Source organism: Elephas maximus, chromosome 6, assembly GCF_024166365.1.
Source record: "Elephas maximus indicus isolate mEleMax1 chromosome 6, mEleMax1 primary haplotype, whole genome shotgun sequence".
In the NCBI taxonomy this organism is placed as follows: Eukaryota; Metazoa; Chordata; class Mammalia; order Proboscidea; family Elephantidae; genus Elephas; species Elephas maximus.
In genome coordinates this window covers 76898505-76910714 of record NC_064824.1, presented here as the reverse complement: position 1 = coordinate 76910714, position 12210 = coordinate 76898505, and the positions used below count along the sequence as shown (strand labels likewise).

At 38.0% G+C, this 12210-nt stretch overlaps 1 protein-coding gene across 1 annotated transcript in view; it reads left to right on the top strand.

Annotated features, from left to right (window-relative positions):
- The window catches only part of TTN (titin), a 275933-nt gene that overhangs the window by 194391 nt on the left and 69332 nt on the right, over positions 1-12210 (top strand). Inside the window, exons 236-255 of the mRNA XM_049887553.1 lie at positions 99-398; positions 496-792; positions 894-1178; positions 1274-1567; positions 2825-3124; positions 3243-3551; positions 3641-3831; positions 4215-4644; positions 6106-6414; positions 6548-6696; positions 6776-6808; positions 6904-7033; positions 7129-7428; positions 7540-7857; positions 8853-9149; positions 9256-9555; positions 9642-9956; positions 10064-10212; positions 10632-10782; positions 10887-11168. Of these exons, the coding sequence (XP_049743510.1) occupies positions 99-398; positions 496-792; positions 894-1178; positions 1274-1567; positions 2825-3124; positions 3243-3551; positions 3641-3831; positions 4215-4644; positions 6106-6414; positions 6548-6696; positions 6776-6808; positions 6904-7033; positions 7129-7428; positions 7540-7857; positions 8853-9149; positions 9256-9555; positions 9642-9956; positions 10064-10212; positions 10632-10782; positions 10887-11168 (5139 nt within the window). The remainder of the gene's footprint in view (positions 1-98; positions 399-495; positions 793-893; positions 1179-1273; positions 1568-2824; positions 3125-3242; positions 3552-3640; positions 3832-4214; positions 4645-6105; positions 6415-6547; positions 6697-6775; positions 6809-6903; positions 7034-7128; positions 7429-7539; positions 7858-8852; positions 9150-9255; positions 9556-9641; positions 9957-10063; positions 10213-10631; positions 10783-10886; positions 11169-12210) is intronic.

Sequence of the window (12210 nt, the reverse complement as noted above, 5' to 3'; positions counted from 1 at the left end):
TTACCGTATGCTTTGTTACATACATTATCACAGATTATAAAATTGAATCTTTATGTCATATGAGGGAATTAATTCCAATACATTTTTATTTTTATCAGAACCACCCGATGCACCCGATAAGCCCATCGTGGAAGATGTTACCAGTAACAGTATGCTAGTGACATGGAACGAACCAAAAGATAACGGAAGCCCCATCTTGGGTTACTGGCTTGAAAAACGTGAGGTTAACAGTACACATTGGTCTCGTGTCAACAGAAACCTTCTGAATTCTTTGAAAACCAATGTGGAAGGCCTATTAGAAGGACTCACCTATGTCTTCAGAGTATGTGCTGAAAATGCAGCTGGACCTGGAAAGTTCAGTCCACCTTCAGATCCCAAAACAGCACGTGATCCAATCTGTAAGTAACTCATTAAGAAGAAAGTGAGATACGGTAAGCTACTATATACTTTAAAACCATCAATGAGTTTCGATTTATGTATCTGCTTTCATTCTAGCTCCACCTGGGCCACCTGTCCCAAGAGTCACGGATACAAGCTCTACAACTATTGAACTAGAATGGGAACCCCCAGCTTTCAATGGTGGTAGTGAAATTATTGGCTACTTTGTCGATAAGCAGCTGGTTGGCACAAATGAATGGTCACGCTGCACAGAGAAGATGATTAAGGTCCGTCAGTACACCGTAAAACAAATCCGAGAGGGTGCTGATTACAAACTTCGGGTGAGTGCCGTCAACGCTGCAGGTGAAGGACCACCTGGAGAAACAGGCCCTGTTACTGTGGCTGAACCACAAGGTAATTACAAGTTATTTGAATAAAATTAGGGATATTTTCCTAGTATGGGGACATTTTTTTCATCTTTCTTGGGTTAATGTCTGGCTGTTCTCTTTCAACAGAGCCCCCCAGTGTAGAACTGGATGTTTCTGTCAAGGCTGGAATACAAATAATGGCTGGGAAGACTCTTAGAATTCCAGCTGTGGTGACTGGTCGTCCTGTACCTACGAAAGTATGGACCATAGAAGAAGGAGAGCTAGATAAAGACCGTGTTGTAATAGAGAACGTTGGAACCAAATCTGACCTGGTTATCAAGAATGCATTGAGAAAAGATCATGGCAGATATGTGATAACAGCTACTAATAGTTGTGGTTCCAAATCTGCAGCAGCCAGGGTAGAAGTTTTTGGTAAGGAATGTTGCGTGGATTTTTTGCAGGATTTCCCCAAAGATACTATCTTATTACATTGATTTTCTTTTTTTTCCCTCTGTTTTATTTTTCAGATGTTCCTGGTCCAGTTCTTGACTTAAAACCTGTTGTAACAAACAGAAAGATGTGTTTGCTTAACTGGTCTGATCCAGAAGATGATGGAGGAAGTGAACTCACGGGCTTTATTATTGAAAGGAAAGATGCCAAGATGCATACTTGGAGACAACCAATAGAGACTGAGAGATCTAAATGTGACATCACAGGTCTCCTTGAGGGGGAAGAATATATGTTCCGTGTTATTGCCAAGAACAAGTTTGGCTGTGGCCCTCCTGTTGAAATAGGACCAATTCTTGCAGTTGACCCACTAGGTAAAAGAAAAGGTTTTCATTGTGTTTACAAATACTGTTTGTTTTGCTTCTAGTTATGCCATTTATTTACTGAGCTTTATGGCTTCAAAACTGTAAACAGTCTCAAAATATGTAGCTAGAGGATATTAAGGGAGTAAATAAAATAATTAACAACTTTGAGGATACCATGTTTGCCACACTTTCAGTGCACTTTTTCTTTACTCTGTATTAACCATGTACAGCTTTGAATACTGAAAAACGTGAATCTGCTGGGGGTTAGCAATAACCTAGAAGTAGGTTATAAGTATTAAGTCTTTCCAACAGGATGTACTGGAATAATTTTTAAGATTTAATATCCTAGTAGTTGAAGAGAGTTCCTTGTTTTTCCAAAAAAGATTACAGATTAGGATAAATGCCTTAATGTTCCTCTACCTCTCACATAGTTCCCACACTTAAATAACAGGGAGGTCCAAAACCAGAAACAGCCACGGAAGAATAGAAAATCAACCAGAGGAAATCTCCCTGAAAGTATTACGAAACCCTAAAATTGCACACACTTTGTAAAGCACACTGATACCACATCCAAGAAAACAAAGCCTTTGAGGAAGACCCATTCCTCAAGAGACAGGAGTTATTCCTCTATCACCCCCCAAAATAAATTACATCCTACACCAGTTACAGCCCGTCTGAGATTTTCCATTGTACATCAAGTTGTGCCAGAGGCATTGGCACAGAACTAGGTTTCCATAGTGAAACTCTGCTTCTGGTTGCAATAATTGTCAACAAGCATGGTTTGTTGACTAGCTTCATCATTCAAAGCTTATTCTTTCAGTTCTGTCCTTTGGGACCTAAAACTACAGAAGCATTATTATATAAACTCTCTTTCCACCACATTTTAAACCCACACTTTAGACAATGTGGCTTAAAGTGCATTTAAATAGGCATATTTACAGTCGGTTGATAAAAATAGAAATACTTTGCTCTCAGCTGGTCATCTAAAGCATAACTTCATGGACCCAATTAAAAAATTCATTCAGTGCAGAAGTTTGCCCAGTGACAGACTAAAATAATCTAAAGTGCTAACTATTAAAAAATCATATTTGCCCCTATATTTTTAATCAATAATCCTGACTGTAAAGTTTTCTAAGAAAAATTCTGCCTATATTAATGCCTGTAATTCTGGTGACTGACATGTTTTGGGAAAAATTTTAAAGATGGGCGTAAAGTTAGGCTAAACAGAAACCTATTCACATGTCATTTTAACTTGCCTTGTTGAAGGTCCTCCAACATCTCCTGAGAGGCTCACATATACAGAAAGGACAAAGTCCACTATTACCCTTGACTGGAAAGAGCCTCGCAATGATGGTGGCAGTCCCATCCAAGGATATATCATTGAAAAACGGCGTCACGACAGACCTGACTTTGAAAGAGTTAACCAGCGACTCTGCCCAACCACATCTTTTCTGGTTGACAATCTTGATGAGCATCAAATGTATGAGTTCCGCGTCAAAGCAGTCAATGCGATTGGTGAAAGTGAACCATCCTTGCCTCTTAATGTGGTCATACAAGATGATGAAGGTATGGAATCCGAATATAACAATAATTTTAATGAACTTTATACTGCTGACTTATCCCACAGATTGAGTAAACATTGTTACCACTTTGCTATTTTTATTTCTTTCTCCTCTCCCTGCAGCACCTCCGACTATTAAGTTGCACCTGGCTGTTCGAGGAGACACTATCAAAGTTAAGGCAGGAGAGCCTGTTAACATCCCTGCAGATGTGACAGGACTTCCGATGCCTAAGATCGAGTGGGCCAAGAATGAAACAGTGATTGAAAAACCCACTGAGGCACTACAGATAACCAAGGAAGAAGTATCCCGAAGTGAAGCGAAGACTGAACTCAGCATTCCTAAAGCAGTCCGGGGGGACAAAGGCACTTACACAATCACTGCTGCCAATCGCCTTGGCTCAGTGTTCCGAAATGTTCACGTTGAAGTGTATGGTAAGTAGCTTGCTTCCTTATGTCAAAGAAGAAATCCAGTGTCTGTTTAGGAATTGCTTTCTCAATCTCATCTGTCGGTTGCTTTCCAGACCGCCCATCCCCACCAAGAAACCTTGCCGTAACTGACATTAAAGCTGACTCCTGCTACTTGACATGGGATGCCCCTCTAGATAATGGTGGCAGTGAAATCACCCATTATGTCATAGACAAGCGCGATGCAAGTAGGAAGAAAATTGAATGGGAAGAAGTCACCAACACTGCTGTAGACAGGAGATATGGGGTAAACTCTTCTAAATATTTTCTTATGTGCATTAAAAGAACATGACTCTGATTTAACACCATTATACTATAACTTTAATGTTTGGAATTTAATAATTCAACTCAAAAACTACAAGCAAAAAGTTATTCTGTTATTGTAGTTCCATGCACGTAAGACCACTTAGTAAATACTATTTGATATACAGATACTCTTTTACAGTACAGTAAACTCACATATTCTCATTTTAAAAGGGCTTTCTTCTTTTTCTCTGTCTTCTCCATGTTTTAAGTTTATGTATTTATTCTCTTTACAGTCATCCCTTCCAAAATAAGTTGTTTTAAAATGAGTAAGAAATCAACATAAGTATATTCTTCTTAAGGAATTACTATTTATCTAATTTCTAGGTCTGGAAACTTATCCCCAATGGTCAATATGAGTTCCGAGTTAGGGCAGTGAACAAATATGGAACAAGTGATGAGTGCAAATCAGATAAAATGGTCATTCAAGATCCTTATCGCCTTCCTGGACCTCCAGGAAAACCAAAAGTTCTGGAGCGCACCAAAGGATCGATGCTAGTGAGCTGGACTCCTCCTTTGGACAATGGTGGCTCTCCGATCACTGGCTACTGGCTGGAGAAGAGAGAGGAGGGAGGGGCCTACTGGTCACGTGTCAGCCGAGCACCGATAACCAAACTGGGATTGAAAGGTGTGGAATTTAATGTTCCCCGTTTGATTGAAGGCGTTAAATACCAGTTCAGAGCAATGGCAATAAATGCTGCAGGAATTGGCCCTCCCAGTGAACCATCAGATCCAGCTCTTGCGAGCGATCCCATTTGTAAGTATGCTGTCATTTCTGGGACTTGTTTTTTAGGGGCAAAATTGCTGAGTGGATAATCCTGCTCTTAAAGTTCTTATATTTTCTATGCCAAATTGTTTTTTACATATTAAAGTAAGAAGGTTCGTATTCATATAAACTATCAGGAATATATGTGCATACATATACAATATACGTATATAGGTATAGGTCTTTGCATATGTACACACACACTCATATATATAAAATGACACTCAGTTTTTAAACTCTTCATTAAACCTAGTATTTTATGAGAAATTATACAATAATGAAGACCCTGAACTATAAACTCCTGTATGCAGTCAGACTGTAAATAAACCTCTATCTCATTAGATACTGTGGAAAATTATTTCCCCCACTAAACAGTCAGATCCTCCAGTAGAAGTTCAACAAAAACTAAAAATGTTGATAACTTTTCAGTAACATTTACTGAACCAAGATGTAAGATTCTCAAGCACAGTCTGGGGGTCAAATAAAAGAAGAAAATTCCTCTAAAATATCTATGAACAGATCAGTTCAAAAACTAAAATAATGTGGCCGTGCTGTATCCGATAGATTGTAAGAAAAATAACCATAGAATATTTTTAAGTCTTTTTTTAATATAAGTTATATATGTAGCATACATATAAAGAAATGAGGTAGCCAGTCATTCATTCAGCAAACTAATTTTGAACATGTGGTATGTGCAAGGAACCATACTAGGAACTGGAGGGGGAATGAAAAAACAAAAAACAAAAAAAACCATTGCCATCGAGTCAATTCCAACTCATAGCAACCCTATAGGACAGAATGGAACTGTCCCACGGGGTTTCCAAGGAGCACCTAGTAGATTCGAACTGCCGACCTTTTGTTTAGCAGCCATAGCGCTGAACCACTACACCACCAGGGTTTCTGACAGAGGGGGAAGAGCTGTGATTACAAAGACAAATGGAATAAAATTATCTGTAATAATAGAGCATTCTCAGAAATGTGAGGATTTTTATGTGATTATTATAGACATTGACCCTATCCCCTAAGAGCATTAAGGTTAGTTTGCATTCAAAGCTTTACCAGCTAATGATGAAATCATTTTTTAATTTTAAGATAAATTCTAATGAGTTTTCAGCAGAGAATGTTGTAAAATCTCTTCAAAGGGATCTTAAAAAACAGCTCTTCACTAATAATGTGTAAACAGAATGTAGATCTATCTAGAGAAAGAAGTCCTTCTTATCCCAGCTAGTTGTTTGTTTTCTTTTTCATTAATGCTTAATAAAGAGAGATTAATAAAAATAGATTATTCCCTTTATTTCTCTTCTCTAGAAGGTGATTTATTCTCTTAGCACGCCTATGTTAATATTTTAATAGGTTAAAAATAAAGTGTAATCATGCATAGTATGAGTATCATGTTATATAAATCTTGCAATCCATTAGCCTCAAATTTGATTGTTTTTTTTTTCTTATTAGACCCACCTGGGCCACCTTCTTGCCCAGAAGTCAAAGATAAAACAAAGTCAAGCATCTCACTGGCATGGAAACCTCCAGCTAAAGATGGTGGCAGTCCAATCAAAGGGTACATTGTAGAAATGCAAGAAGAAGGTACTACTGACTGGAAGAAAGTAAATGAACCAGACAAACTGCTAACTACCTGTGAATGTGTGGTGCCTAATCTGAAAGAACTCAGGAAGTACAGATTCAGAGTGAAAGCTGTCAACGAAGCCGGTGAATCTGAACCAAGCGATACAACAGGAGAGATACCTGCCACTGATATTCAAGGTACCAGTCGTTATTCAGTTTATGTATTCATCTCTTGACCTTATTCTGAAATTGATTAATTTACTAAGGCTGTGTCAATTATTTTCTTGAAAATGGTGAGCTAAATCCTGTTATATTATTTGTGGTATTGCAGAGGAACCAGAAGTTTTCATTGATATTGGTGCACAGGATTCTCTGGTTTGTAAAGCTGGCTCACAGATTAGGATTCCTGCTGTCATCAAGGGACGCCCAACGCCAAAATCATCTTGGGAATTTGATGGAAAGGCAAAGAAGGCAGTGAAGGTAAGAAAGTGACATTTTTCAGTGTCTCCCATTGAATCGCTATAAGGAGTATTTACACTATAATTATCTTTTCTAACAGGATGGAATTCATGATATACCTGAAGATGCACAGGTAAAAAGAGAGATTTGAAATAATTCAGAATATCGTCGACTTCAATATTGCTATTATTACATTCAATGTTTGACCAACTCTTTTTCTTTGTGCAGCTGGAGACTGCTGAAAACTCATCAGTAATTATTATTCCTGAGTGTAAACGCTCTCATTCAGGCAAATACAGCATCACAGCCAAAAATAAAGCAGGACAGAAGACTGCAAACTGTAGAGTTAAAGTCATGGGTAAGAAAAACTTTTAAGAGTTGCTATAGAATAAGAACAAACTATTTTTTAAATACCTAAGTAACACTGTTTGTTTTGTGATTCACATCCAACAGATGTACCAGGACCACCCAAAGATCTGAAAGTCAGTGACATCACCAGGAGTAGTTGCAAACTTTCATGGAAGGTGCCGGATGATGATGGAGGAGACAGGATCAAAGGCTATGTTATTGAGAAGAGGACTATTGATGGAAAAGCCTGGACTAAAGTCAATCCAAACTGTGGAAGCACCACGTTTGTAGTGCCTGATCTCATCGCGGAACAGCAATATTTCTTCCGTGTGCGTGCAGAAAACCGTTTTGGTATTGGGGCACCTGTGGAAACCATTCAGAGGACCACTGCTAGAGACCCAATATGTAAGTTTTTTAAATCTAAGTATATAGTCTCAAAATTTAAATATATTGCTTTAAACAATGCTTTTATATATTGCTTTAAACAATGCTTAATACTTCCTTTATTTTTTCAAGATCCTCCTGATCCACCCATTAAACTCAAGATTGGCCTCATAACAAAGAATACAGTACACCTGTCATGGAAACCCCCAAAGAATGATGGGGGCTCCCCTGTCACCCATTATATCGTTGAGTGCCTTGCGTGGGACCCTACTGGGAAAAAGAAAGAAGCCTGGAGACAGTGCAATAAGCGTGATGTGGAAGAACTGCAGTTTACCGTTGAAGACCTCATCGAGGGTGGGGAATATGAATTCAGAGTTAAGGCTGTCAATGCTGCAGGAGTCAGCAAACCTTCAGCCACTGTTGGCCCGGTGATTGTCAAAGACCAGACATGTAAGTATCAGCATATTGACAAAGTCCTCTTTTTAACTCTCTTCCTAGATGTTTATTTAACAACAGTCCAAAATAAAAAGATACCTTGGATTAAGAGTGGACACGGGCATGTTGCTCAAGTACGCATTCCCTCAGTTTCCACAGAATCATCATATTTTCTTACATGTTACATTTTCCCTATTTAACGTAGATGATGTTTGTTATTTACTTACTATATACTATTCTCCATGGCAGGCTGTTTTACCTATCAGAAGCTAGAGCAATTCCTCTGCGTGCTCCTCAAAAGGAGCAGAAAATAATCAACTGCTAGGACCCATTTATCTCCACAATTAAGTTTATTTTTCTCTATTTGAGAAAAATATATATCAATTTTAATAGGTAAACACACATACAAATATGCGTTTATATTTGTATGTATAGATGTATATATACATACAAATATGGTAATGATTCTTCCTTTAATTATTGTTACCATCACTGTTTCTGTGTATTTGTTTAATTCTCTCTTCTAGGCTTAGAAAGGCCATAGTCACTCCCTTCTTATGTTAGACTCATGGAAAATGCTTTGTCTCTACTAGTAGTTATATTTCTTAAAAGGAGTATTAACCTCACAGTGAACATAGTAGGTACCCTCATCACTGCATGAATATTAAAGGGAATATCATGGCAGATCCCCCATGCCTAAACTACAACGATCTTCCCTTCTCTCTGCCCTTTTGGCAGAATGTGCACATACATAATGATGTCAGATAAGAGAGAGCCAATAGCTGATACACAGTCACATGTAGAGCCAATAAAGGATAATGACCATGTGACCTGCACCTTACTGGCATCAGACTGTTGAAGACCGATCAGTTCTTTATATTTGGCTGGGCTACAAAACCTGACTATAGAGGTTCAAAGAGCTTTCCAGTTACGGTGGATACTACTTCCTAGTCTTTAGTGCTTTTTATTTTTCTAATGACATTTTTTTTTTTTTTTTTTTAATAATCTAGGTCCACCGTCAATTGATCTAAAAGAATTCATGGAAGTCGAAGAAGGAACTGATGTTAGCATTGCGGCCAAAATTAAAGGTGTGCCGTTCCCTACACTAACCTGGTTTAAAGCTCCTCCGAAGAAGCCTGATGACAAACAGCCTGTTATCTACGACACCCATGTCAACAAACTCGTGGTGGATGATACTTGCACCTTAGTTATTCCACAGTCTCGAAGGAATGACACTGGCTTATATACCATCACAGCTGTAAATAATCTGGGAACAGCATCAAAGGAGATGAGACTGAATGTCCTTGGTAAATATTGCCTGGTTTGGTTAAAACTACGTGTTTTCTGTCCATTAGTAATATTTGGCTTTAAAAATCATTTGACTAATAGTGCTTCTTTTTCAAATCATTTTAGGTCGTCCTGGCCCTCCAGTGGGACCCATAAAGTTTGAATCTATTTCAGCAGATCAAATGACATTATCTTGGCTTCCACCTAAAGATGATGGTGGGTCTAAGATTACAAACTATGTAATTGAGAAAAGAGAAGCTAACAGGAAGACATGGGTACGTGTCTCCAGTGAACCAAAAGAATGCATGTACACAATTCCTAAATTGCTAGAAGGCCACGAATATGTATTCCGCATCATGGCTGAGAATAAATATGGCATTGGGGAGCCTCTAGACAGTGAACCAGAAACAGCAAGAAATCTTTTCTGTAAGTAGGACAACATTTTCACATGCAAAGCCATTCTTATCTATGTTTTTCATACTTTCTTATAAATTAACATAATTGTTTCACAGCCGTCCCTGGAGCACCAGATAAGCCGACAGTTAGCAGCGTAACTCGTAACTCCATGACAGTCAACTGGGAAGAGCCAGAATATGATGGAGGCTCTCCTGTGACAGGGTACTGGCTAGAAATGAAAGACACCACTTCAAAGAGATGGAAGAGAGTTAACAGAGATCCTATCAAGGCCATGACTTTGGGTGTTTCTTATAAAGTGACTGGTCTTATTGAAGGTTCTGACTACCAATTCCGGGTATATGCTATCAATGCTGCTGGTGTGGGCCCAGCAAGTCTTCCATCAGACCCAGTGAGAGCTAGAGATCCGATTGGTAAGACTTGTAATCATCTGTTTTTTGCATTTGTTAGTCTGTTTGAATTTTATTTTCCAAAAGTGCCATGGAAAAGTCAAGAATATTAATGTGCTGGTTCTTTTCAGCCCCTCCCGGTCCTCCGTTTCCCAAAGTGACAGACTGGACTAAATCATCTGTGGATCTGGAATGGACTCCCCCACTGAAAGATGGAGGATCCAAAGTAACTGGATACATCGTTGAATATAAAGAAGAAGGAAAAGAAGAATGGGAAAAGGTAGCCAAAACTTGGCCTTACAAAAATACGTGATTAAGAAACTAAAAATGTCACAGTTATTCCCCATCCCATTACCTTCTTAGAAAGCTAGATTAAGAAATCAGAGAAACATAATTATAATTGATAATCCAAACATGTCAAAAGTCTAATCAAAAGTTAAATCATATTAGAGTTATAAGCCCTGGAAGCTGGAGTAAAGGAACAGTGTAGTTCTTTCAGTCATTTGATAATTTTTAAATCATAATTCCTGGCAAGCTCTTTTACTCAGTGTTTACCTGTAATACCTGATCCCTAAAAACTAAAGTCATTAACAGTTTTTCAAATAGAAGGTCTAAACATGCTGTTAGTTACGCTTTAGAAAGCTATTAAAGCACGAACTGACAAGTATTCTAATAATTATATTTATGATTTTTCCCCAGGGCAAAGATAAAGAAGTGAGAGGAACAAAGCTTGTTGTGACAGGATTAAAAGAAGGAGCATTCTACAAATTTAGAGTGAGAGCAATCAACATTGCTGGCATCGGAGAACCTGGAGAAGCTACAGATATAATTGAAATGAAGGACAGAATTGGTAGCTATTAATAAAAAAAAAAAAAAATACTTCTATTATTTTTTCAATATTTATGTTTTGATTGAAAGTGAAAAACACATGCATAATTTTAAATTGTTTTTCAGTTTTACCTGACGTTCAGCTAGATGCCAGTGTCAGAGATAGAATTGTGGTCCATGCCGGAGGGGTGATTCGGATCATTGCCTATGTGTCTGGAAAGCCACCTCCGACAGTCACCTGGAGCAAGAATGAAAGTGCGTTACCCCAAGAAGCCACCATCGAGACCACAGCCATTAGCTCATCCATGGTCATCAAGAATTGCGAGAGGAGCCACCAAGGCGTCTACTCTCTTCTCGCCAAAAATGCGGGGGGAGAAAGAAAGAAGACAATCATTGTTGATGTATTAGGTAAATACATTCAACTTTTTCATGCAACTTTTTAACATGACATTTTATTACATATACAATAAACTATGTTATAATAAAACTATGTTACAAACATTCTAGAAAATAGAAAACTCACCCACAATCCTTGTGGCCACTATTAGCATTTTTTTTTTAATTTCCTCTTTTTTAATCCTATTCACATTTTATGTGATTGTACTCCTGCTATACAGTTTTGTATGCTATTTTTTATATGACATAAGCATGTACTGTGTTATTAATAGTTTTCATAAAAGCAACTTTCCTGCAAATATACATGAATGTTTAACAATTTGCCAAAGTTGACCATTTTCATATCATGAGACTACATCCTGATTTGCTAATTATCATAGTACTGCAGAATCCCTTTGAGGGGTTTCAGTATTCTAATTGAAGAGAACAGCATATTTGGTTATCAATATTACATTTTTAATGACTGAATATAGAGTTGAACTTCTCTAGAAGGCTTTTTCATGCCTCTCACTAGCTATGTTATTCAAGTGATCTGCTCAGAAAATGAAGCCTTCCAACTCAGAGCTCTCTGTAAGCATGTCTCTAGGCACAGCCATATTCCAAACAACCATGGTTTTTCCATGAAAATAATCAGTTCTCTACTGCAAATAATTAATATTACAATAAACCCCCAGAAAATGGCATATGGAAAGCTATTTCATTGAGCAATTGTCCTACAGCCATTTAATTTCATGCATCTAAACACTAAAAAAAAAACAAAACAAAACAAAAAAAAACACTGTTTTGCTCAGTAGCTATTCTTTGAGAACCAGTGCACTTCCAGGTTAAATTTCCAGCCCTTCAAAGGTCACTCTGAGACTTGGGGCCTCCTGTTCTGCTCACTGATTCACCGATCATTCAGAAACCACTCCCCTCCTGTACCCCTTGAAAGAAAACTAGAAACGAAAAGTAACCATGCTACTCTTGATGCTTGATGTATCTCCCATCTCCTTCTGTGTGTTCCTCCTTCCAGTGGCATCCCCCTCCCATTTGACTTAAAAGAAAAAAAAAACAA